The sequence below is a fragment of the Oncorhynchus mykiss genome, chromosome 5 (genome assembly GCF_057628025.1).
Source record: "Oncorhynchus mykiss isolate SJ-2025 chromosome 5, ASM5762802v1, whole genome shotgun sequence".
Classification (NCBI taxonomy): Eukaryota; Metazoa; Chordata; class Actinopteri; order Salmoniformes; family Salmonidae; genus Oncorhynchus; species Oncorhynchus mykiss.
The window spans coordinates 30,849,370-30,877,114 of record NC_143026.1 but is presented as its reverse complement, the minus strand read 5'-3'; the positions used below and the strand labels follow the sequence as shown (position 1 = coordinate 30,877,114).

The 27,745-nt window shown below is 42.9% G+C and overlaps 1 protein-coding gene across 14 annotated transcripts in view; it reads right to left on the bottom strand.

The window, feature by feature from the left end:
• Nucleotides 1-27,745, bottom strand: part of rgs3a (regulator of G protein signaling 3a) — a 182,693-nt gene that overhangs the window by 15,936 nt on the left and 139,012 nt on the right. For 12 of the 14 annotated variants that reach the window (XM_090234482.1, XM_090234483.1, XM_090234480.1 and 9 more), the window contains one exon: nucleotides 5,377-5,450. In XM_090234482.1, coding sequence (XP_090090608.1) covers nucleotides 5,377-5,450 — 74 coding nt within the window. Of the gene's footprint in view, nucleotides 1-5,376; nucleotides 5,451-11,435; nucleotides 11,641-23,954; nucleotides 24,343-27,745 lie in introns of those variants that run through there. The other 2 variants (XM_021602447.3, XM_036977268.2) reach the window with 2 other exon arrangements.

Here is a 27,745-nt window from a genome sequence, read left to right as displayed (position 1 = left end):
ATTTATTGGATATTTCAAACTTTTTTAACAAATCAAAAACTGAAAAATTGGGCATGCAAAATTATTCAGCCCCTTTACTTTCAGTGCAGCAAACTCTCTCCAGAAGTTCAGTGAGGATCTCTGAATGATCCAATGTTGACCTAAATGACTAATGATGATAAATACAATCCACCTGTGTGTAATCAAGTCTCCGTATAAATGCACCTGCACTGTGATAGTCTCAGAGGTCCGTTAAAAGCGCAGAGAGCATCATGAAGAACAAGGAACACACCAGGCAGGTCCGAGATTCTGTTGTGAAGAAGTTTAAAGCCGGATTTGGATACAAAAAGATTTCCCAAGCTTTAAACATCCCAAGGAGCACTGTGCAAGCGATAATATTGAAATGGAAGGAGTATCAGACCACTGCAAATCTACCAAGACCTGGCCGTCCCTCTAAACTTTCAGCTCATACAAGGAGAAGACTGATCAGAGATGCAGCCAAGAGAACCATGATCACTCTGGATGAACTGCAGAGATCTACAGCTGAGGTGGGAGACTCTGTCCATAGGACAACAATCAGTCGTATATTGCACAAATCTGGCCTTTATGGAAGAGTGGCAAGAAGAAAGCCATTTCTTAAAGATATCCATAAAAAGTGTTGTTTAAAGTTTGCCACAAGCCACCTGGGAGACACAAACATGTGGAAGAAGGTGCTCTGGTCAGATGAAACCAAAATTGAACATTTTGGCAACAATGCATAACGTTATGTTTGGCGTAAAAGCAACACAGCTCACACCCTGAACACACCATCCCCACTGTCAAACATGGTGGTGGCAGCATCATGGTTTGGGCCTGCTTTTCTTCAGCAGGGACAGGGAAGATGGTTAAAATTGATGGGAAGATGGATGGAGCCAAATACAGGACCATTCTGGAAGAAAACCTGATGGAGTCTGCAAAAGACCTGAGACTGGGACGGAGATTTGTCTTCCAACAAGACAATGATCCAAAACATAAAGCAAAATCTACAATGGAATGGTTCAAAAATAAACATATCCAGGTGTTAGAATGGCCAAGTCAAAGTCCAGACCTGAATCCAATCGAGAATCTGTGGAAAGAACTGAAAACTGCTGTTCACAAATGCTCTCCATCCAACCTCACTGAGCTCGAGCTGTTTTGCAAGGAGGAATGGGAAAAATTTTCAGTCTCTCGATGTGCAAAACTGATAGAGACATACCCCAAGCGATTTACAGCTGTAATCGCAGCAAAAGGTGGCGCTACAAAGTATTAACTTAAGGGGGCTGAATAATTTTGCACGCCCAATTTTTCAGCTTTTGATTTGTTAAAAAAGTTTGAAATATCCAATAAATGTTGTTCCACTTCATGATTGTGTCCCACTTGTTGTTGATTCTTCACAAAAAAATACAGTTTTATATCTTTATGTTTGAAGCCTGAAATGTGTCAAAAGGTCGCAAAGTTCAAGGGGGCCGAATACTTTCGCAAGGCACTGTAAAGTCTGGAAAGGTTCAAGACACATACGGAGGCCCAGAGGGATGGTTGAGAGGTCTTCACCAATGAAGGGGGGAGGAATGAAAGACAGAGCCAGGGGGGGGGGAAGAAGGAGCATGATTTACAAAGACAAGGCTTCAGGTTTCAGACTGAATTCGGTCTCCTGGTAAAAGAAAACAATGGAGAAAGTGAAATCTGATGGATGGATGTGAAAAGGAGATAAAAATAATCCCTGTTAAAGAATAGGTCATGGGGTTAGGAGGGACAGGTGCAGTTTACAGCTACATAGTTGAGTAACTCAATAGATTGTCACGGGTTCGAATAAAGGACATTGTAGATTCATCTTGAGCAAAGTGCTTAATCAAGGTAGTATATGTAGCACACACTAACTGGAAACATGTAAGAGATATAACTGTGATAACTGTGATTACCCTAAGGAAAATACTCCTGTAACCCAACCCAACACAATTAAATTGTAATCCAACCGTTGTACACGTCAATCCCCAGGTTCAACAATATCCTCCCTACCTATGCTTTTGGGAAATTACTCAAAAGCAACAACTCTACTCTACTTTCTTGTTTCTTGTAACCCGCTGCGCTGTAACCCACATATGCCTGATGGTGTAAGTGACTGCATATACTGTTTTACATGATTATTCCCCACATCTGGCGTGTCACGTTCTAACTTCCCGGAGCTCCATCTCATACTGAATAGGCTGGGGTATCAGCCTGTAGAGAGGACCAGATTCCCGAGACAGCATACACAGGTACTGGATGTTGTCGACTGGTGTCCCGCTAGCGCCTATCTCTATCCCTATTAACTAGGCGTAAATATCGAGAACATAGATTGGAATTGGGTCAGTCACATTTGGCTCAATTGAGTCAAGACAGAAAATTCTAATTGGAAAAACCTCCAAGAGAAGACAACAATAGACATCCACTCAACATGTACATATGTAGGATTTAAATTTATCAGTATTTTATTGCTGAGACTTTTCCTGCAATGCAAGAAATGCAAACTTGGAATGTATTTGAGTTTTAAAAAGGCTTCTAAATTCTGTAATTTCCACTTTGACATTTCAGGCTTGATTTGCCCCATTGAAAAATGTATCAACCCTTACAAAAATGTCCATTAATTATAATTCACATTTCCTGATGCTGCAGGGTTATTTTTCTGCTATAGCAATCTGGCTCAAATTAAGATCCTACATCTGTAGACTCACTTCAGAGGAAGTGTGACATTGAGGTGACACTTAAGGACTTGGAAACAGACACTTTAGTCACACACGCACACGCACACACACACACACCCACACACACGTAGGAGGTGTGGTACATCCCTCTCAACAACTGCACATTTACATTCTCAAACTCTCAGCTGCATAAACAGACTATCCTGGGGCATTCAAAAAGTGGCGAGGGATACCAAAATGTGTCAAGTAGTGACTTATGTCATTAACATCTAAACTGAAAATACGTGACATTGTATTTACTTAATGATTATGCTCAAATGTGGCTTTTGACGCTTCTGATTTTAATTTTCATCATCTGTTGATATGCTGAGTAGCTATCAGCATTCAGGCTGAGCAGCCATTTTAAATGGACATTGTCCTTTCGTCTCCATCTGATAGTGTGAAGAAGGCTCAATCAACAGCTGATGAATCACTGAGGCGATAATGGCACAGGAATCCCCCTCAACACACACATTTGACAACACACACAGTGTATTCGGAAAGTATTCCGAAGACCCCTTGACTTTTTCCACATTTTGTTACGTTACAGCATTATTCTAAAAATGATAAAATAGTTTTTTCCCCTCATCAATCTACACACAATACCCAATAATGGCAAAGTGAAAACAGGTTTCTATAATTTTTTGCAAATGTATAAAACAGAAAAGCATAAATACCTTATTTACATAAGTATTCAGAGCTCAGGTGGAGCCTGTTTCCATTGATCATCCTTGAGATGTTTCTACAACTTGATTGGAGTCAACCTGTGGTAAATTTAATTGATTGGACATGATTTGGACAGGCACACACCTGTCTACTGTATATAAGGTCCCACAGTTGACAGTGCATGTCAGAGCAATAACCAATCCATGAGGTTGAAGGAATTGTCCGTAGAGCTCTGAGACAGGATTGTGTCGCAGCACAGGTCAGGGAAACCAAAAGATTTCTGCAGCAATGAAGGTCCCCAAGAACACCCGTGGCCTCCATTATTCTTAAATGGAAGACGTTTGAAACCACCAATACTCTTCCTAGAGCTGGCCACCCGGCCAAACTAAGCAATCATGGGAGAAGAGCCTTGGTCAAAGACGTGACCAAGAACCCGACGAACACTTCGGGACAAGTCTCTGAATGTCTTTGAGTGGCCCAGCCAGAGCCCGGACAAGAACCCGATAAATAATCTCTGGAGAGACCTGAAATTATCTGTGCAGCAACGCTCCTCTTCCAACCTGACAGAGCTTGAGAGGATCTGCAGAGAAGAATGTGTGAAACTCCCCAAATACAGGTGTGCCAAGTTTGTAGCATCCTACCCAAGAAGACTCAAGGCTGTAATCGCTGCCAAAGGGGCTTCAACCAAGTACTGAGTAAAGGGTCTGAATACTTATGTAAATGTAATAGTTCCGTTTTAAATTTTTAATACATTTGCAAAAATGTCAAAAAAACGTTTTTTTTTGCTTTGTTATTATGGGGTATTGTGTGTCGATTGATGAGGAGAAATAGCTATATAATCTGTTTTAGAATAAAGCTGTAACTTAACAACATTTGGAAAAAGACAAAGGGTCTGAATACTTTATGAATGCACTGTACACGCACCATCTTACATTTCATTCAAAACAGGCCGTTAGGATAGAACATGACATTAAACATTTTAATAAAACAATATTTTTATGACTGTTTTTATGAGTGCCACCCATAAAAAAGACATACCGGTAGCCTACACACTTTTCACATGTAGCTTGTTATTGTCAGTCAATCAAAGCAGCAGCACCATCAGAGGCTCCATGCGTCACATGTGAACTGGGAGATTTCTAATCAATGCAAATGGATTTACAATTACAGAATTAAGTTGGCTAAAATGAGAAGCAGTAGGATACAATGGTCTCCCAACAGGTAGGCTGTTTTAATATGAACAGCCTACCTGTGCTGAAACAACAGAGTACACCGCCTCTCCTGAGTCCTGACTCCACATTGAAGTAAAAAATATTATTATTATTATTTTTTTTTTTAAATGATTCTTTAAACACTTGTATTTCGACTAGCTGGATAAATATAGATTCTATTTTTCAAATTGTGAAATCATTTCAAATGCCTATCTGACACCTCTGTGAAAGGTCTATGGGAGAGTGAATGGCAAGTATGGGCTTGTGGCTTCAGTCATGTTTGATACCAATGAGGCCATAGAATTAAGGCTAATGACATTGACATGAGGTGACACTGTACGCTGCAGGGTCATCCATGTACAGCATAAGAAAAACTGTTATTGCATTACGCCACACTACCCCTACCGACAATGAACAAAAAACTCTTTGTCTTTGGATTATAAAGGTTAGCATAGCAGAGCTACAGCAAATGAAAATGTGTATTTAGAGTTCATATCAGTCACAGCCAAGAATGGGAAACAAAAGAATCCCACATTTTTAGCAGTGCAGACATTCTCTTATTCAACAGTGTTCATGGATCCAATTTACGTAAAATAGGGAAACTCCATAAAGCAGCATTACTAATGCTAGTTTGATCAAATGTCTGCACTGCTAGAACACATGACATGGGATTCCCCATTCACAACACAAAGACATTCTCAATATTAACTACAAAGATGAGAAGAGAGGGGGTAAAAAATAAAGACAGGAAACAGTAAATCAAAGGTTGTTTGGTTACTTACAGGTTCTTGGATTTCTTTGACTTCTTGGACCCTTCGGGGCCAACGTCACAGCTGCATGGGGATCCGGCGCTGAGCTGAAGGGAGAGTAGGGAGAGCACACACTGCATCATCCAGTCTCCCCAGTCACAGTAGAGATTGGCCCCTAAAGCCTCACACTGGGCCCCTAAAGCCACTAGTCCCTCCTGTGCCACTATCTCCTAGGCTAAAGTATGCAGTGTGATGGAGGTAAAGGGTATCTAGTCCAGTCTGTAACACACACAGCCAGGTCCCACTCTGGCTAATCCTCAACAGCACCCCAGCACATACTCCTATTGCCTCCGGGCCTCTCTCTGTGTGTGAATGTGTGGCTGACCGAGAGTGAATGCATGTGTGTATGTGAGTGAGTGAGGGTGGCCTACGCTGTGCATGTGTGAGTATGTGTGAGAGAGTCAAGTTGTGTTTGTGTGTGAGTTTGTGTGTGAAAAGAGTGTGACACCAGTCTGGTAGCCCTGGCCCCAATTAAGCCTAAACCTAAGCCGATAGGCTCCAGTGTCACATTACACTTCCCGAGCCCCTCTGTCTCTGATTGGCTGAGAAAGAAAAGAGGGGGAGGAGTGGAAGAGGGGTCATTCTCTGGTAATCTGCTGGTCCGAGACTGTCCTGGGGGAGGTGGAGGTTTCTGTGTGTGCGTCTTTACGCACGTGCGTGCGCGTGTGTGTGCGTTCATGCACACACTTGAGCGTGTGTGTGTGTGTGTGTGTGTGTGTGTGTGTGTGTGTGCAGCTGTTATTGGACTGAAACAATAAGTGCTCATTGGGAACCCATTTCCCCATACATAGTTTCTTTCCCCTGCCTGTATCTCAAAGTGACAAATGAGAATAACAACAGACACGGACTAAAAAAGCACGTCATTGTGCTATTGAACCAACAGTTGGCAAGGAGTTCACAGCCATTGAACCTGTGCTGTGTATATAGTTGAGGTCAGTGCCATCTTAAAACAAAATCAAAGTCAAACTGAAGCTGTAATGCCTCCTACCCACCTATTCAACAAATCCCAGTCTAAAGCACACACAATCTGTTTACTTGTACCCTGTGTAGTGTTTTGATCATAGCCAGAGTTCAGATACTGAGCTGGCGCGTTCCCTTGACACTGCTAAAGGTGTCGCTGAAAGTAGAGCTACTGAGATGCCGAAAAAAGCAACAAAAAGCTCCTGTAAACTAGCGTCTAAAGATCAACGTGATCTGCGTACACAGAAAATGACAAGTACTAACTATGAGGTATCTGCGATCAACAGATGGATATCTCTATTCCCTGTCGTGAAATCAATAGATTAGGGCCAGATTAATGTATTTCAATTGACTGATTTCCTCATACTGTATGAGCTGTAACCCAGTAAAATCGTTGAAATTTATATTTTTGTTCAATGTATGTGTGTATGTCTGTGTAGGTCATTAGTAGCCTCCTGTCCACCTCCAAGCCCCAGACGCTCAAGGCTGACAAACATACACAAACGCACAGACACAAACACATGCACGCACTTGTGCAACGACCAGATCCCAATGAGGTCAGTAGGGTCAGCAGCAACATCAAAATAAAGTGTTCCATCTTAGTGTGGGAACATGAGAACCAGGGTGCCCCAGACACCAGGGAGCTGTCTGCCAGGCTTTGCCCCAGTAACCAGAGAGGATGGAGGGGGGGGGGGGGGGGATCAGGCCAACCCAGTCCTCCTGCTATTTACCCACAGGGTTTACTGTAGGAATAGCTAATCCAGAGGTCATAACTCCACATTACTGACCACAGTCACAGGGGAATATGGTTTGCTTTTGTCTGCCTTCCTGCCTGCCTCACACACACACACACACACACACACACACACACACACACACACACACACACACACACACACACACACACACACACACACACACACACACACACACACACGCTATAGCCTTCAGCAGGGATCTCCAAATGAAGACACACAATGAAGTTCTAGCCATTGAGAGGAGGTCCTCATGTTACAGGTCCCTTCATACCATAAAGCACTCAACGCCAGGCTCATGTGACACTTTGAAACAACCCAACTGCAATTAAGACCCATTACAACCTACAGGAACACATGGACTCCCTTCTATTGTGTCTCTTTAAGGGAATGTTTATGGGTTTCCTACTACATGTAACATGATAACTTGTAATGTAGGATGCTGTCTGGTGACATGATGCAGACCTAGATTAGGGCTGTAATGTCTTGCTGCCTTGAAGGTGTGTTGTTTTTCCTAAGAGGAACACGGAACAACAATTTTGCAAATGTATTAACATTTTTAAACGGAACTATTACATTTACATAAGTATTCAGACCCTTTACTCAGTACTTGGTTGAAGCCCCTTTGGCAGCGATTACAGCCTTGAGTCTTCTTGGGTAGGACGCTACAGGCTTGGCACTCATTCTTCTCTGCAGATCCTCTCAAACTCTGTCAGGTTGGATGAGGAGCGTTGCTGCACAGCTAATTTCAGGTCTCTCCAGAGATTATTTATCGGGTTCTTGTCCGGGCTCTGGCTGGGCCACTCAAAGACACTCAAAGACTTGTCCCGAAGTGTTCGTCGGGTTCTTGGTCACGTCTTTGACCAAGGCTCTTCTCCCATGATTGCTTAGTTTGGCCGGGTGGCCAGCTCTAGGAAGAGTCTTGGTGGTTTCAAACGTCTTCCATTTAAGAATAATGGAGGCCACGGGTGTTCTTGGGGACCTTCATTGCTGCAGAAATCTTTTGGTTTCCCTGACCTGTGCTGCGACACAATCCTGTCTCAGAGCTCTACGGACAATTCCTTCAACCTCATGGATTGGTTTTTGCTCTGACATGCACTGTCAACTGTGGGACCTTATATACAGTAGACATGTGTGTGCCTGTCCAAATCATATCCAATCAATTTAATTTACCACAGGTGGACTCCCATCAAGTTGTAGAAACATCTAAAGGATGATTAATGGAAACAAGATGCACCCTGCTCAATTTCGAGTGTCAAATGGTCTGAATACTTGTGTAAATGTATTTTTTTACATTTGCAAAAAACATTTTCACTGTCATTATGGGGATTTGTGTGTAGATTGATGAGGAAAAATATTATTTAATCAATTTTAGAATAAGGCTGTAACGTAACAAAATGTGGAAAATATCAGATTTTCTGAATACTTTCCGATTGCACTGTATTTACCCTTTATGGCACATACCTACATATAACCTGAATACCTACTAGATAGTAATGTTTTACCCCCTGGCCAAGGGGCTCAAAGCCAGAAACACACTGAAGGGCTGTGGGCAAGAGGTCTGATGGGTTGGGTCGATGCGGGGCTCATCGGTCGCAAACAATGCATATACAGTTTAAGTCGGAAGTTTACATACAACATGGCCAATACATTTAAACTCAGTTTTTCACAATTCCTGACATTTAATTCTAGTAAAAATGCCTTGTCTTAGGTCAGATAGGATCACCACTTTATTTAAGAATGTGAAATGTCAGAATAATAGTAGAGAGAATGATTTATTTCAGCTTTTATTTCTTTCATCACATTCCCAGTGGGTCAGAAGTTTACATAAACTCAATTAGTATTTGGTAGCATTGCCTACCTAAATTGTTAAATTTGGGTCAAACGTTTCGGGTATAGTTCCACAAGCTACCCACAATAAGTTGAGTGAATTTTGCCCCATTCCTCCTGACAGAGATGTTGTAAGTGAGTCAGGTTTGTAGGCCTCCTTGCTCGCACACGCTTTTTAAGTTCTGCCCACACATTTTCTATAGGAAGGGGGTCAGAGCTTTGTGATGGCCACTCCAATACCTTGACTATGTTGTCCTTAAGCCATTTTGCCACAACTTTGGAAGTATGCTTGGGGTCACTGTCCATTTGGAAGACGCATTTGCGACCAAGCTTTAACTTCTTGACTGATGTCTTGAGATGTTGCTTCAAAATATCCACATAGTTTTCCCACCTCATGATGCCATCTATTTTGTGAAGTGCACCAGTCCCTCCTGCAGCAAAGCACCCCCACAACATGATGCTGCCACCCCCGTGCTTCACAGTTGGGATGGTGTTCTTCAGCTTGCAAGCCTCCCCCTTTTTCCTCCAAACATAACGATGGTGATTATGGCCAAACAGACCAGAGGACATTTCTCCAAAAAGTACGATCTTTGTCCCCATGTGCAGTTGCAAACTGTAGTCTGGCTTTTTTATGGTGGTTTTGGAATAGTGGCTTCATCCTTGCTGAGTGGCCTTTCAGGTTATGTCGATATAGGACTCGTTTTACTGTGGATATAGATCATTTTGTACCTGTTTCCTCCAGCATCTTCACAAGGTCCTTTGCTGTTGTTCTGGGATTGATTTACACTTTTCGCACCAAAGTACGTTCATCTCTAGGAACAGAACACGTCTCCTTCGTGAGCGGTATGATGGCTGCGTGGTCCCATGGTGTTTATACTTACATACAGTGGGGCAAAAAACATATTTAGTCAGCCACCAATTGTGCAAGTTCTCCCACTTAAAAATATGAGAGAGGGCTGTAATTTTCATCATAGGTACACTTCAACTATGACAGACAAAATGAGGAAAAAAAATCCAGAAAATCACATTGTATGATTTTTAATGAATTTATTTGCAAATTATGGTGGAAAATAAGTATTTGGTCACCTACAAACAAGCAAGATTTCTGGCTCTCACAGACCTGTAACTTCTTCTTTAAGAGGCTCCTCTGTCCTCCACTCGTTACCTGTATTAATGGCAACTGTTTGAACTTGTTATCAGTATAAAAGACACCTGTCCACAACCTATGGCCAAGACCAAAGAGCTGTCAAAGGACACCAGAAACAAAATTGTAGACCTGCACCAGGATGGGAAGACTGAATCTGCAATAGGCAAGCAGCTTGGTTTGAAGAAATCAACTGTGGGAGCAATTATTAGGAAATGGAAGACATACAAGACCACTGATAATCTCCCTCGATCTGGGGCTCCACGCAAGATCTCACCCCGTGGGGTCAAAAGGATCACAAGAATGGTGAGCAAAAATCCCAGAACCACACGGGGGGACCTAGTGAATGACCTGCAGAGAGCTGGGACCAAAGTAACAAAGCCTACCATCAGTAACACACTACGCCACCAGGGACTCAAATCCTGCAGTGCCAGACGTGTCCCCCTGCACCAGTACATGTCCAGGCCCGTCTGACAAATACTGACCAAATACTTATCTTCCACCATAATTTGCAAATAAATTCATAAAAAAATCCTACAATGTGATTTTCTGGATTTTTTTCTTCTCATTTTGTCTGTCATAGTTGAAGAGTACCTATGATGAAAATTACAGGCCTCTCTCATCTTTTTAACTGGGAGAACTTGCACAATTGGTGGCTGACTAAATACTTTTTTGCTCCACTGTACTATTGTTTGTACAGATGCACGTGGTACCTTCAGGTGTTTTGAAATTGCTCCCAAGGATGAACCAGACAAATTAAAACAATACATTTTTGTCTGAAGTCTTGGCTGATTTCTTTTGATTTTCCCATGATGTCAAGCAAAGAGGCACTGAGTTTGAAGGTAGGCCTTGAAATACATCCACAAGTACCAAATGATGTCAATTAGCCTATCAGAAGCTTCTAAAGTCAACTTAGTGTATGTAAACTTCTGACCCACTGGAATTGTGATACAGTGAATTATAAGTGAAACAATCTGTCTGTAAACCGTTTTTGGAAATATTACTTGTGCCATGCACAAAGTAGATGTCCTAACTGACTTGCCAAAACTATAGTTTGTTAACAAGAAATTTGTGGAGTGGTTGAAAAACAAGTCTTAATGACTACAACCTAAGTGTATGTAAACTTCCGACTTCAACTGTACACACTCACACTCATTTATGAAAATATCACATACACACCAACACAAGATGGCACTGACAGGGAAGGTCGACATCTCACGAGTTCCAAACTGACTTTGCTATTTAGTGACTTTTTTGTGTTTATTGAGAAAAAAATACATCGGTAATGCTATTATCACATTTTACGGCCTAGCACTTTGGACATCAGATAGACAGTTACTAACCTCGATTTCAACAGCAAATCCGACTCTGACTCAGCTGTTCCCTTGTTCACACCAGACCCTATTCCTTTGTTTCAGGGGCTGGCGTCCTGGTGAGACTGAGACGAAGAGTAAATCAACCAACACGCCCCTCCGTTTTATTGGCAAATGTCCAGGCACTTGAGAATAAGATGGATGAGCTTCGTTCGAGAGTCTCCTGTCAGAGAGACTAGAAAACAACATTATTATATGCTTTGAAGATACTTGGCTGTCTGAATCTATGAACATAGAACTAAGTAGTTTCTCCATGTAGCGACACGATCGAACGACAGCTTTCTCGGCCAAGTCCAAAGGGGGAGGGTTGTGCCTCTTCATAAACAACAACTGGTGCTCTGATTTCAGTGTGAAAGAAATCTCAAGTTTTTTCTCACCTGATATAGAATTTCTCATGGTAAGCTACACAGCTTTTTATCTACCAAGAGAGTTCTCACTTGCAAGGCCGCCGGGCCAAACAGAATAGCGTTCTCAGAGCATGTGCAGACCAGCTGTCAAGTGTCTTGAAGGACAGACCAGTCTGTAATCCCAACATACTTCAAGATGACCACCATTGTCCCTGTTCCCAAGAACTCCAAGGTAACCTGCCTAAATGACTATTGTCTCGTAGCACTCACATCTGTATGAAGTGCTTTGAAAGGCTGGTCAGGACACACATCAACACCATCATCCTAGACACCCTAGACCAACTCCAATTTGCATTCCGCCCCAACATATCAATTTAATTTCACACTGCTCTCTCCCACCTGGATAAGAGCGGAAATAACTATGTGAGAATGCTGTTCATAGACCACAGCTCAGCGTTCAACACCATAGTCTCCTCCAAGCTCATCACCAAGCTCGGGGCCCTGGGACTGAACACCTCCCTCTGAAACTGGATCCGGGAGTACAGGGATTACAGGAGAGTTTAAGACCCTCAACACAGGGGCCCCTCAGTGGTGTGCTTAGTCCCCTCCTGTACTCCCTGTTCACCCACGACTGTGTTGCCATGCACGACTCCAACAGCATCATCAAGTTTGCTGATGACACGCCGGTGGTAGGCCTGATCACCGATGGCCATGAGATAGCCTACAAGGAGGAGCTCAGAGACATGGTAGTGTGGTGCCAATGTCAACATCCTCTCCCTCAATGTCAGTAAGACCAAGGAGTTGATCGTGGACTACAGGAAAAAGGGGGGAGAGCACACCCCCATCCACATCGGCGAGGCTGTAGTGGAGCGGGTCGAGAGCATCAAGTGTCCTTGGTGTCCACATCACTAAGGACTTAGCAGGGTCCATACACACCTGCACAGTTGTGAAGAGGGCAAGTTAGCATCTCTTCCCCCCCAGGCGACTAAAAATATTTGGCATTTACCCACAGATTCTCAAAAAGTTCTACAACTGCACCAGAGAGCATCTTGACTGGCTGCATCTCCGCTTGGCATGGCAAATGCACCGGACGTCGACTGCAGTCATCCAAGACATCTATATCAGGTGGTGTCAGAGGAAGGCACAAAAAATTGGCAAAGACTTCAGCCACCCAAACCATAGACTGTTCACTGTGCTACCATCTCGCAAACTGACTAACAGGCTCAGAGATAGCTTCTCCCCCCAAGCCAAACGACTTCTAAATATCCACAAGATTGCTAAATAGTTAATTAAATGGTTACCCAGACTATCTGCATTGACCCTATCTATGCACACTTACAAGACTATAAAAACACTCACTCACTCACTCACACCACGCTGACACTCACACAAGCCCACACACAGACATAACACACAAACCCCCCCCCCCCGCCCCGCACATATACTTTCACACTCATCATATGCTGATGCTACTCTGTTTTTTATTTAACTCTTATTATCTATTCTGATGCCTATTCACTTTACCCTGCCTTTATATACAGATCTACCTCAAATACCTTGTACTCCTGCACAGTGGTATGGTACTGGTACTCCCTGTATATAGCTTCATTCTTGTGTTACCATATTCTTCTTTTGTTTAACTCTGCATCATTGGGAACGGCTTGTAAGCAAGCATATCACAGTAAAGTCTACCTACACCTGCTGTATTCGGCGCATGAGATAAATAACATTTGATTGATTGACACACACGTGATGTAGTACAGAACATCAGCTGGCAGTCACACCACTGGCTTGTTCCCTGACAACAGAGAGCTGGGATATGGCATGAGTGGAAACAGAGAAGGGGAACATACACACATTCACAAGTGCTCACGTTTCTAGCAAACAGTGAACGCAAATAAACACTACACGCTCAGACACAGAAATACAGTACATATTCACCACACAGCACTTACAAACACTAACCCACACATACAGTGCACACAAATAAAAATTGTACTCACACATCCAGTAAAACACCCCCAAAAGACAATTTTATTCACACATCCAGTACACCTAAACAAACCACTGCTGCTAAAAACACCCCAATCAATTCACACTGCAGCACAGCCCACAGTAAATCCCCCAAGGTGAAGGGTTGGCCTCCATCATGTTAGTCTTTGTATAGCTAACCTCCATTCAGCAGTTCACTCCTGCTGCTGCCCGGCTGCTACAGCCTGCTGCCCTAGCCTGACCTTATTCATGCCTCCCCAAGGACACTTCCTTCCTTTTCATTGGTCTTCCCTCTCTCCTCCTTCAAAAAACAACTTGACTATTCACCATGGGACAATGTAGGGCTGGCCTTTTCCTTCTTTCCTTCAGCCCTGCTTTCTTTCCCTTCCTCCATCTGAGCAGGTTTGGGTTTGTGTGAACCGTTTATACCCGGTTTCCTGACATTGAGAGGAGAAGGGTGGAATGGGAGGAGGACAAAAAGCAGAGGATAAGGCTTCTCTGAGTTCTCTCCTGGGGGTATGGGATCAACAATGGGTCTTGGTGAAGAATGGAAAAAAAAGATGGGAATAGAAGAAAATGGGTCTAATGGAGGCCACGAGACGTTTTCTTGGGCGGAGGTTAGACGAGAAGGGAGAGACACGGTCAAATGCAAACGCTAACCTCAATGAGTGAACTTAAACCGTAATGTTCTATAATTTGAACCCAATGGCACAGTTTGAGTCCGTTGTTGTGTAAGGGAAGGACAGGAGGAAGTTGAAGTGCACGTTCACTATAACATAAAGGCGAGTTTCGACTGGCCGACTTGTTCTTTTCTTTAACCCCCTAAGGTTGATGTACGCACCCCCATGGAATTCTAATTCACATAATACAAAAATCTGTTTAAGGTAGAGATATCTGTTTTCCTGCATTGGATGTGTCTGGGCTACACACTAATATGACCCCTAAGAATGGATAGACTCTCACGGACACGTATATGTCGGTTGTTTTGCTCTACGACGCCCACAAGCCTCACAAGACTTGTCTGAAAGTCCCGCGGTACCAGTTGAATTTTTTTTACAGAAGTATATATGGAGATGTAAATAGAGGGGTAAATAGATGTAAAATAATAAGAATGTTTCCTTATCTCTCTCAGATACAGTAGGGCAAAAAAGTATTTAGTTAGCCACCAATTGTGCAAGTTCTCCCACTTAAAAAGATGAGAGAGGGCTGTAATTTTCATCATAGGTACACTTCAACTGTGACAGACAAAATGAGAAAAAAAATCCAGAAAATCACATTGTAGGATTTTTAATGAATTTATTTGCAAATTATGGTGGAAAATAAGTATTTCGTCACCTACAAACAAGCAAGATTTCTGGCTCTCACAGACCTGTAACTTCTTCTTTAAGAGGCTCCTCTGTCCTCTACTCGTTACCTGTATTAATGGCACCCTTTTGAACTTGTTATCAGTATAAAAGAAACCTGTCCACAACCTCAAACAGTCACACTCCAAACTCCACTTTGGCCAAGACCAAAGAGCTGTCAAAGGACACCAGAAACAAAATGGTAGACCTGCACCAGGCTGGGAAGACCGAATCTGCAATAGGCAAGCAGCTTGGTTTGAAGAAATCAATTGTGGGAGCAATTATTAGGAAATGGAAGACATACAAGACCACTGATAACCTCTCTCGATCTGGGGCTCCACGCAAACCCTGTGGGGTCAAAAAGATCACAAGAACGGTGAGCAAAAATCCCAGAACAACACGGGGGACTTAGTTAATGACCTGCAGAGAGCTAGGACCAAAGTAACAAAGCCTACCATCAGTAACACACTACGCCGCCAGGGACTCAAATCCTGCAGTGCCAGACGTGTCCCCCTGCTTAAGCCAGTACATGTCCAGGCCCGTCTGAAGTTTGCTAGAGAGCATTTGGATGATCCAGAAGAAAATTGGGAGAATGTCATATGGTCAGATGAAACCAAAATATAACTTTTTGGTAAAAACTCAACTCGTCGTGTTTGGAGGACAAAGAATGCTGAGTTGCATCCAAAGAACACCATACCTACTGTGGAGCATGGGGGTGGAAACATCATGCTTTGGGGCTGTTGTTCTGCAAAGGGACCAGGATGACTGATTCGTGTAAAGGAAAGAATGAATGGGGCCATGTATCGTGAGATTTTGAGTGAAAACCTCCTTCCATCAGCAAGGGCATTGAAGATGAAACGTGGCTGGGTCTTTCAGCATGACAATGATCCCAAACACACCGCCCGGGCAACGAAGGAGTGGCTTCGTAAGAAGCATTTCAAGGTCCTGGAGTGGCCTAGCCAGTCTCCAGATCTCAACCCCATAGAAAATCTTTGGAGGGAGTTGAAAGTCTGTGTTGCCCAGCAACAGCCCCAAAACATCACTGCTCTAGAAGAGATCTGCATGGAGGAATGGGCCAAAATACCAGCAACAGTGTGTGAAAACCTTGTGAAGACTTACAGAAAACGTTTGACCTCTGTCATTGCCAACAAAGGGTATATGACAAAGTATTGAGATAAACTTTGTTATTGACCAAATACTTATTTTCCATCATAATTTGCAAATAAATTCATTAACCTGTTAGAGCTCTAGGGGCGCTATTTCATTTTTGGATAAAAAACGTTCCCGTTTTAAGCGCGATATTTTGTCACGAAAAGATGCTCGACTATGCATATTCGTGACAGTTTTGGAAAGAAAACACTCTGACGTTTCAGAATCTGCAAAGATTTTGTCTGTAAGTGCCCCAGAACTCATTCTACAGGCGAAACCAAGATGATGCATCACCCAGGAATTAGCAGAATTTCTGAAGCTCTGTTTTCCATTCTCTCCTTATATGGCTGTGATTGCGCAACGAATGAGCCTACACTTTCTGTCGTTCGCCCAAGGTCTTAGCAGCATTGTGACGTATTTGTAGGCATATCATTGGAAGATTGACCATAAGAGACTACATTTTCCAAGTGTCCGCCTGGTGTCCTGCGTCGAATTCGGTGCGCAATTGCCAGCTGCTTCTACTTTACCATTTGATTCAGGGGAGAAAGCATGTGTCCAAGAACGATGTATCAATGAAGAGATATGTGAAAAACACCTTGATGATTGATTCTAAACAACGTTTGCCATGTTTTCAGTCGATATTATGGAGTTAATTTGGGAAAAAGTTTGCGTTTTGAGGACTGAATTTTCAGATTTTTTTTGTATGCCAAATGTGATGTATAAAACAGAGCTATTTCTAATACACAAGGAATCTTTTTGGAAAAACTGAGCATCTGCTATCTAACTGAGAGTATCCTCATTGAAAACATCAGAAGTTCTTCAAAAGGTAAATGATTTTATTTGAAGGCTTTTATGTTTTTGTTAATGTTGCGTGCTGGATGCTAACGCTAATGCTAACGCTAAATGCTAACGCGAAATGCTAATGCTAGCTAGCTACTTTTACACAAATGATTGTTTTCCTATGGTTGAGAAGCATATTTTGAAAATCTGAGATGACAGTGTTGTTTACAAAAGGCTAAGCTTGAGAGATGGCATATTTATTTCATTTCATTTGCGATTTTCATAAATAGTTAACGTTGTGTTATGCTAATGAGCTTGCTGATAGATTTACACAATCCTGGATACAGGGTTTTTTTCATAGCTAAACGTGACGCAGAAAACGGAGCGATTTGTCCTAAACAAATAATCTTTCAGGAAAAACTGAACATTTGCTATCTGAGAGTCTCCTCATTGAAAACATCTGAAGTTCTTCAAAGGTAAATGATTTTATTTGAATGCTTTTCTGTTTTTTTGTGTAAATGTTGCCAGCTGAATGCTAATGCTAAATGCTACGTTAGCCATCAATGCTGTTACACAAATGCTTGTTTTGCAATGGTTGAGAAGCATATTTTGAAAATCTGAGATGACAGTGTTGTTAACAAAAGGCTAAGCTTGAGAGCTAACATATTTATTTCATTTCATTTGCGATTTTCATGAATAGTTAACGTTGCGTTATGGTAATGAGCTTGAGTCTGTATTCACGATCCCGGATCCGGGATGGGGAGATCAGAAAGGTTAAAAAATCCTACAATGTGATTTTCTGGATTTTTTTTTACAGGCCTCTCTCATATTTTTAAGTGGGAGAACTTGCACAATTGGTGGCTGACTAAATACTTTTTTTCCCCACTGTATACAGGGCTTTCGGGAAGTATTCAAACCCATTGACTTTTCCCCTCAATCTACACACAATAGCCCATAATGACAAAGTTGTATTCAGACCCTTTACTCAGTACTTTGTTGAAGCACATTTGGCAGCAATTACAGCCTCAATTCTTCTTGGGTATAACATTACAAGCTTGGTACACCTGTATTTGAGGAGTTTCTCCCATTCTTCTCTGCAGATCCTCTCCAGAGCTGTCAGGTTGGATGGGGAGCATTGCTGTGCAGCTATTTTCAGGTATCTCAAGAGATGTTCGATTGGGTTCAAGTCCAGGCTCTGGCTGGGTCACTCAAGGACATTCAGAGACTTGTCCCGAAGCCAATCCTGCATTGTCTTAGTTGTATGCTTAGGGTCGTAATCCTGTTGGAAGGTGAACCTTCACCCCAGTCTGAGGTCCTGTGCACTCTGGGGCAGGTTTTTATCAAGGATCTATCGGTAATTTGCTCCGTTCATCTTTGCCTCGATCCTAACTAGTTTCCCAGTCCCTTGGCTGAAAAACATCCCCACAGTATGATGCTAACACCACCATGCTTCACCATAGGGATGGTGCCAGGTTTCCTCCAGACATGACGCTTGGCATTCAGGCCAAAGAGATCCATCTTGGTTTCATCAAACCAAACCTTTTAGGTGCCATTTGGCAAACTCCAAGTGGGCTGTCATGTTCCTTTTACTGTAGGAGTAGCTTCCGTCTGGCCACTCTACCATAACGGCCTGATTGGTGGAGTGCTGCAGAGATGGTAGTCCTTCGGGTTCTTGGTCACATCCCTGACCAAGGCCCTTCTCACCCAATTGCTAAATTTGTCCGGGCGGCAAGCTCTAGGAAGAGTCTTGGTGATTCCAAACTTCTTACATTTACGAATGATGGAGGCCACTGTGTTCTTGTTTTGGTACCCTTTCCCAGATCTGTTCCTGGACACTATCCTGTTTGTGGACAATTCCTTCAACCTCATGGCTTTTTTGATCTGACATGCACTGTCAACTGTGGGACCTTATGTAGACAGGTGTGTGCCATTCCAAACCATGTCCAATTAATTTAATTTACCACTGGTGGACTCCAATCAATTTGTAGAAACATCTCAAGGATCAATGGAAACAGGATGCAGCGGAGCTCAATTTCGAGTCTCATAGCAAAGGATCTGAATACTTATGTAAATAAGGTATTTCTGTTTTTTGTTTTTAATAAATTAGCAAAAATGTCAAAAAACCTTTTATTCAATGCACTTGTATGGGCTAATAACATTAAGGCCAAATACAAAAAAATATCAAATGGACTTTTATGGGTTAATTCGAGCGCTTTGACATCACAGGCTTGTTAGCACATTCCTAATGCACATATCCTATCCTTCATGACATAATTGTTTAAGTGTCCAGGGTAAGTGCTCTGTGCTTTTGCCTGGTACAACTTCCTAGAACATTATGAAACAGAGTTGTTTCAGACAGAGCTGTGCTCGTAACTGTTACAGGCCCAGGATGATTGTTTCCCTTTATACAACGGTTGGGTCTAACCCTGAATGCTGATTGTTTAAAACCGCATTCCAGGCGGTGTCTATTCCACAAGTTACCACCAGCTAAATCTATGACATTACAATGCCTATTCATCCTGTTCCATCTGACTGTGCAATCCACTGTCTCATCAGCACAGCCAGACAATTTATAAACTTGATATCCACTATAAAAAGCATCTAGACATTATCACACATTTCTTTTGGACTAACATTTAGTTTTCAACAGCGGAGATTTGTGTAAACCTTGCTATCTGTCTCTCTGACATTTGCAACATTGTTTCAATATTGAAATTCGATCTCCAGGTGTCCCATAGTAATGAACGTGACAAAGCAGACAGGCAGGCAGCGTTTCTCAGTCAGTCTAGCGTCACTACTTCACAGTAGAGACATTTTAACTTAAAATGCATTTGAAAAAAAAAAGAATTGGGCATAAATGCTTCTGTGCTTTAACAGCAAACTTGTATGCAATCTGTAAAAGTGAAGAAAATTGTTACATTTGGAGCCTAGTTGGTTTAGCCATGGAAAATATAGGAACCTTCCCGATAGCCATGATTTGCTGAAATAATGGCTTGGCTGGACATGCCGAGAGATGAGCTCAGATTGGTCTTCCATGTAGCACGGTTCTGTCTATAACATGACCTGGTCAGTATGTGTAGGTTATCCTTTCTAACGTGGCTTTTTTGAAAGATATCACGTAGTAGGACCGAGTTTTGAAATCAGTGGAATTAGAGTATGATAACTAAGGAGAAATTCTGCCGTTTGATTGCACATGTGCAGAGTGAGTCGAAAAGAGGTCTATTGTATAAAACACCTGTCTCCGGATTACATCTTCAAACTAAAGGCAAACATGGCATCCGTCACAGAGAGGGAGAAGCGTCCATCCATGTACAGTATATTGGTAAGATAGTCTAGCTAGTGACATTTTCAGATATTACAAATTTCTAATTTTGTCAGAAAGTCATTTTCATTTCAAGTTAAAGAGTACTGTTAGCTATCTAGCTAATATTAGCTGGCTGGCTCGCTAACTAACGTTACATATAGGATCTATGTAGTAATATTATTCGTATCTCAGAGACATTTGCATTACTAGTTATACCCTAATGTTAGCAACTAGCTAACATTGAACCCGGTTGGTAGCTAACATGCAGATTCATGCAGGGTAGTAATGTTATTAGTTGGTTCATTGTTAAGCTAGCTACTGTAGCTACATGTCTAAACAAAAGATTCCACTATCAAGTATTATGCAAGTAACCATTTCAATAGAACGTTCATGATTTCACTGAGACAACTGTCGATAGATGTAGTTGGTAAATTCGCTCTGGCTATCTACTCCGATTTCAGAGCACTCTCATCTGAGTGTGCCGGAATGCAGAACAACTGACAAATTTACGAACGCTCAATACCAGTTGAATATGGCCAGTGTCAGCAAACGTTGACAAAAAAGCATAATTCAATTGTTGCCAGCCACACAATTACAGTCACCGAAGCTTTTGATAACGTAAAAATAGCTTAACTAGCTCTGATAGGGCGAGTAAAATGGTCAGAGTGAGTTGTTCTCTCATTTGCATCTGGAAGTAGCTAGCAAGCTAGCCAACTTTAGCCAGTTAGCTTTAGTGCTTGCCAGCTGTTATTAGGTCAGAACCTTCGGACCAACTCTACTCCTCAGTCAGAGCATCCATTGTGCGCTCTGAATGATCCGAGAGCAAAACGCTCTGAATGCTCCGAGAGCGAAACGCTCTGAATTTACGAACAGACAATCTGACAATGCTCTGAGTTTATGAAAGCCCAGAGCACACTCTGAGCGCACTCTGGCAATCCAGATTGAATTTATGAACACACCCGCAGTATAAACCAGCCTTTAGTCTTGAAATCTTTGGTTGTTAAGTACATGGCCTCACATGTGAATACTTAAAGAGATGGGGGAGCTAAGGATTAAGAGGGTGTGAACGATGCTGAGTGGGTGTAGACAAAGAAAAGCTCTCCAGTAGGTTTACAAAAACATTCAAAGGGACATTTTCTCAAAAGTGGAGGTTACAAGTTGATCAACTTTCAAAGCAGAATTACTTTCCCATTGTTCCTCAACTGTAGCATATGATATACCATTTTCTAGTTCCGAGTCTCTACTTTTATCCAATATAAAAAACACCATTTCACAAATGCCGGTAGGTCACAAATGAAAAATGTAAAACAAAGGGAAGTGCAGCTAGCTTGCAGTCTTTCCAGCTTCAGTTTGAAGTGGAAGTGATTCTGTTAGCTGTGTTGTTGGCTAGCTCCTCTGAACAACAGCGTGCTGACAAGAGAGCACATTTTCCATGCCAGGCAAAATCGTGTCTCATTAACTAATTGTTATGGTTGTGTCCAAATAAATGCCACTAGAAAAAAGTTCAAACAAATGCAAATGCAGCTACTGTTGTTATTCTGGCTGCACTGTTTGACATGACTGTAAGTTAGCCATAGTTGGCTAGCTAGCAAGTAAGGGATAAGAACGCTGCCAGCCGGTATGGCAATGGAACATTTAGAACGAACGACTGGGTTGCATCCATCAATAAAGAACAGAAAAACTGAATGACTGGATTGCGTCTCTGGCAACCGAACCGCTAGAACGAACGACCAGCCGGCTTGGGTAGCAACCCTAGCTTTGTGTCGGGACTATATCTTGTGGAAGGATGAAATAGTATGAATAAATTCATCAAAATAAAAAAAAATAGGAAAATATGTCAATCATTATTTGAATATGTTGGTAACCCATTATAATAGTGATAATACCCTCGAAGCCGGTGTTTGGAGGATATATTAGCACGGTTTGCTGGCCCGAGACGAATCAACACCCGTGCCTACATATCCTCCAAACACTGGCTTCTCAGGCATTATCACTTAATTGTATTCTGTCTGTAACTGTAGAATCCTCCTCATAGGACCCTCCATTGTCAGTCAGAAGTCACCTTCAGATGTCACTCAACACTCACTGGGGGACAAGAGGACAAGGCAAGAAAGCTGGAGCCATGGGTCCTCTGTGCAGTGTTTAGTGAGCACACACATTGATACACACACACAAACAAAGTGATATACACACACACACACACACACACAAACAAGCATGCACACATTGAAAAAGACACGTACATACACATTCAGAAAAGTCCAATACAGTCTCACCCAATCAACCAGTGTGTAGTGTGTCTAATGACAAACTCAATACACCACAGCCAGGAAACAGAACCATAAGTCACTCCTCACTCTGTAAAGAAAATGTTTGTGTGTGTGAGTGTGGATTCTTTTTAATCTGACCCCCCCGCCCCCCCACCAGTCTCTTCCTGCTGTTATTCAGCACTTGCAGGACATGGTGCTTCCTGTCTGAGTAAGAACTTCCTGTGGTGTACAGGATGTTGTGGAACAATGTGAATCTCTTCACATAGACCAACCAGGCTTCCTTAGACTTCAAAAAGACCCAACGTTAGCGACATTCCCAAAAGGCCACAGATCAGCCTTGTTAAGCAATTTCATCTACAACCTTGGCATGCCTTCCAGTCCCCAATTCTTAGCGGCCTATTCCCTTTTCCGTAGGTCCTTGGAAAGGACAACATTCCTGAAGCATTGTAGTAAAAGAAACAACACAAGGTATTTTTGAGGGGGGTGCTTCCATCTGACTATTATTAGATATAGGAATTACTCTTCATTCCCGGCCTGCCTGTCAACGGTAGCAGTGAGGCATTCATCACAGCCAGTGCAGCTCTGATGAGAAATTCCTTTGACAGCGAAGAAAAAAGTAAAGGGGGAGACAGGGGAGACCTGACCCCTCATCTGACAGCGACAGGAGAAGGAAAAGAGGAAAAGAGGAGAAGGGGAGAGGGAGACCAGAAGACCTGACCCTAAATCTAACCTAGGGTATCTACCCTGAAGGGAATCTCGGAGGTGGAGTTCAGCCATCAGCAAGACAAAAAGGCAGTTTGTGGAAAGCTGTAGCAGGAAAATAGGGAAGAGAGGGACCTGGGAGGAATGGTGTAAACGGCATTCCGCTTGAGGATGGCAGAGGGAGAGACAGAGAGAGCAGCTGGGGAATGATGCGGGTCAGACATGGTCACTGCGGGTCACACTCCACCTCTCAACTGAGGTAAACAACACCTAGATCCTCACATGGTTTTCTCAGGAGACTGTGTGCGAGATACATCCCTACACCATGTATCACAACAGGGCAAAACAACACCAAGCTCATCATCTGATCACACAAGGATATTTTGCAGTTGGTTTCTCCATTAACACTGCATTAGTTACTGTATATACATTACAACAGAGCTACACACCAGCTAACACGTCATGGAAGAACAGTGTAACTTTGTAGCAGAATTATAGGCTACATATTATAACCAGTAATACAATTTCATCCTAGTTGTTTCCCATGTACATAATTTCAAAGCGTAGGAATGTTTAAAACGTGGATTAGAATATACTTTTACCTTGCTCTCCATAGAAGAAACCTATTGAACAGAATAGCATGGAGCCCAATTCCAAAGCAGTATCGGTAGACTGGTTTCCAGGCTCGGAGTTTCTGAGCAGTAAATTGCTCTTTCTTTATCATCTCCACACAGAAGTTCCTGTGTCTACTTTGCTGTCTAAGCCAGAGATATATCAGTACAACGTCAGGACATGAGAATAGCGTGGTACATGATTGGCAGAACAGTCCCAATTCACAGGCTAATGCATGCCCTCAACTCCATGCCAATCAAAAGTTAGTTTGTTGCTGTATTCATTAGTGAAAACCACATATACCAAAGTGGAAAGCTCAAGCTCCTGGACATCAATGTAACGATGTAAGCTGAAAGTCTGGAAGCAAGGTCAGAGAGTGAATACATTTAATAAATTAAAGAACAAAACAAGAAACACAAACAGCGCACCAACTTAGAACAGGAAAATTACAACTGGGGATGAAACCAAAGGGAGTGACATATATAGGGCAGGTAATCAAGAAGTGTCATTATGCACCTAACGCTGGTGACAGGTGTGCGCCCTAACGAGCAGACTGCCTGCTGACCTAGAGGCCGGAGAGGGAGCACACGTGACAGTACTCCCTCCCCAATGCACGGCTCCAGCCGCAGGGCGCCGACCAAGATGACGATCCCGGGGATCATGAGCGGACCGGTCAACTCTGCTAACGCACGGGAACCTGTCCTTCTGGGCTTGGGAGCATGACGACCTAGAGCGCCGGAGAGAGATTATACGTGACAGTACCCCCCCAGCGTTTTCGGCTCCAGCCGCAGGAAGCCAACCACAGGGACGATCCCGGGGTTCGGGAGCGGACCGGTCACCTCCACTGAGGCGCAGAAACCTGACGAACCGGCTGTGGAGTGAACATGATGAGCCGGCTGAGACCTCCCCGGTTACCCCGGCTGAGGCATGGGAACTTGTTCACCCAATTTCAGCATGGGAGCCTATCGAACCCGCTGAGGCATGGGAGCCTACAAACTGGCTGAGGCCACCCAGATAGCTCCGGCTCCAACACCCGGACCCGACATCACCCCAAACACAAAAACAAGAAGAGAAAAAAAACACTCCATTATGCTTCCCTTTGATGAGTCGTCATTCTGTAATGATGGACGTTGAAAGTCGGCAAGCAAGGTCAGGGAGTGAAAACATTTATTAAATAAAAAAACAAGAACCACAAACAGCGCACCGACATAGAACAGGAACAATAACGCCTGGGGGAAGGAACCAAAGGGAGTGACATATATAGGGCAGGTAATCAAGGATGGGATGGAGTCCAGGTGAGTGTCATTATGAGTCTAACGCTGGTGACAGGTGTGCGCCCTAATGAGCAGCCTGGAGACCTAGAGGCTGGAGAGGGAGCACACGTGACAATCGACTACTGTGGAAAAATGATTTATGGCTAGAAATTCAAAAATGATATTACAATACCTCATCAGAAGCTTATTTAATAGACGTTTTTATATCAATATCAAATAATTGTACATTTACTGACACAGACCATAATAATCAAGTTCCTTACTGTATCTCAGGCAAGAATTTTGTAGGACTGTCTGGGAGTGGTCTGACTGGGGAGGGGAAAATTGAAAACTAGCTGTTATTGTCAGAGGTCTGGAACAACTAGCTGTTATTGGCAGAGGTCTGGAACAACTAGCTGTTATTGGCAGAGGTCTGGAACAACTAGCTGTTATTGGCAGAGGTCTGGAACAACTAGCTGTTATTGGCAGAGGTCTGGAACAACTAGCTGTTATTGGCAGAGGTCTGGAACAACTAGCTGTTATTGACAGAGGTCTGGAACAACTAGCTGTTATTGGCAGAGGTCTGGAACAACTAGCTGTTATTGGCAGAGGTCTGGAACAACTAGCTGTTATTGTCAGAGGTCTGGAACAACTAGCTGTTATTGGCAGAGGTCTGGAACAACTAGCTGTTATTGGCAGAGGTCTGGAACAACTAGCTGTTATTGTCAGAGGTCTGGAACAACTAGCTGTTATTGGCAGAGGTCTGGAACAACTAGCTGTTATTGGCAGAGGTCTGGAACAACTAGCTGTTATTGGCAGAGGTCTGGAACAACTAGCTGTTATTGGCAGAGGTCTGGAACAACTAGCTGTTATTGACAGAGGTCTGGAACAACTAGCTGTTATTGGCAGAGGTCTGGAACAACTAGCTGTTATTGGCAGAGGTCTGGAACAACTAGCTGTTATTGGCAGAGGTCTGGAACAACTAGCTGTTATTGACAGAGGTCTGGAACAACTAGCTGTTATTGGCAGAGGTCTGGAACAACTAGCTGTTATTGGCAGAGGTCTGGAACAACTAGCTGTTATTGGCAGAGGTCTGGAACAACTAGCTGTTATTGGCAGAGGTCTGGAACAACTAGCTGTTATTGGCAGAGGTCTGGAACAACTAGCTGTTATTGGCAGAGGTCTGGAACAACTAGCTGTTATTGGCAGAGGTCTGGAACAACTAGCTGTTATTGGCAGAGGTTTGGAACAACTAGCTGTTATTGGCAGAGGTCTGGAACAACTAGCTGTTATTGGCAGAGGTTTGGAACAACTAGCTGTTATTGGCAGAGGTTTGGAACTCCCATTGTTATTGGTCTATTAACCAATTTACCGCATGGCGATGCCACCACGGAAAGCCGAACCTCCCGCCCATGCATACATGCTGATTAGGTCTTGTGTAGATTGTATTTTCAACCAGCAACTATCAGGAATTAACACTGGTAAAATAAATCACACTTTTACAGTGTTAGTTTTATCAGCTGTTGTACAATATGATACAGAACACAGGGAAAAACATTATTTTGACTGCACTGGGTCTTTAAACATTAGCATTCCTGAAATGAGATTTGGAAAATGAAGTAAGCGCTGGATAATGTGGTTCTTGTTGGGTCAGTAGCACATGGCTAGAGAACAATATCCTTTTCTCTGTAGGACAGACCATGTTGTGTTACCATTGGATATGGAGACATGACCACGGGTACATTATGGTCACATAAAGTTCAGATGAGTTATGAAACTTGGTTAATTAACGTCATGTACTCCATGAGGTAGTTATGAGCATGAACAGGTCAGATAAAGGGTCAAATAGATAGTGAGTAAACAAGGAGATGAATATGACATAGACGTTGTACTGTTTGACCATCAACATGATCTATTGGCTGTATCGTGCCTGTGGGAAAAGGACTGGGCTATCTGTTGTTGTTCAAGGTGCTTTGGAGTGCATCCTAAATGGAACCCTACCCTCTATGTAGTCATATAGAGCCTTATGGGTCCTGGTCAAAAGTAGTGCACTAAATAAGGAATTGGGTTCTATTTGGGAAGAAGCCGTGTTCTCTCTGTGGGATCAATGTGCTACACACAGAGATAGAGAGAGCAGGGTGTTCTCTCAGCTAATGTCAGCAATGAAGACTCCCCAACTGGCTGTATAACACCTCCTAAACACAACACCACCACACACACTCTCTAACACAGTTGTTAGGAGTCAAGGTGACATAGGGATGGAATTACCTGACATCTCCCCAGGCAGGGAACAGGGTTACAGAACAGGCTGTACTGAAGAAGATGATGGAGTGAGATACAGAACAGGGAGTGAGAAAGAAGGAGATGGACCTCTGGGCAGTGGAGGGTGGGACTGAGGGATGAGAGAGAGAGAGAGAGAGAGAGAGAGAGAGAGAGATGATGAGAGAGAGAAAAAGAGGAAGGGAGAGCGAGTGATGAACATTTTAGCAATAAACCATTATCAACTTCCATCTCCAGCCCCAACTAAC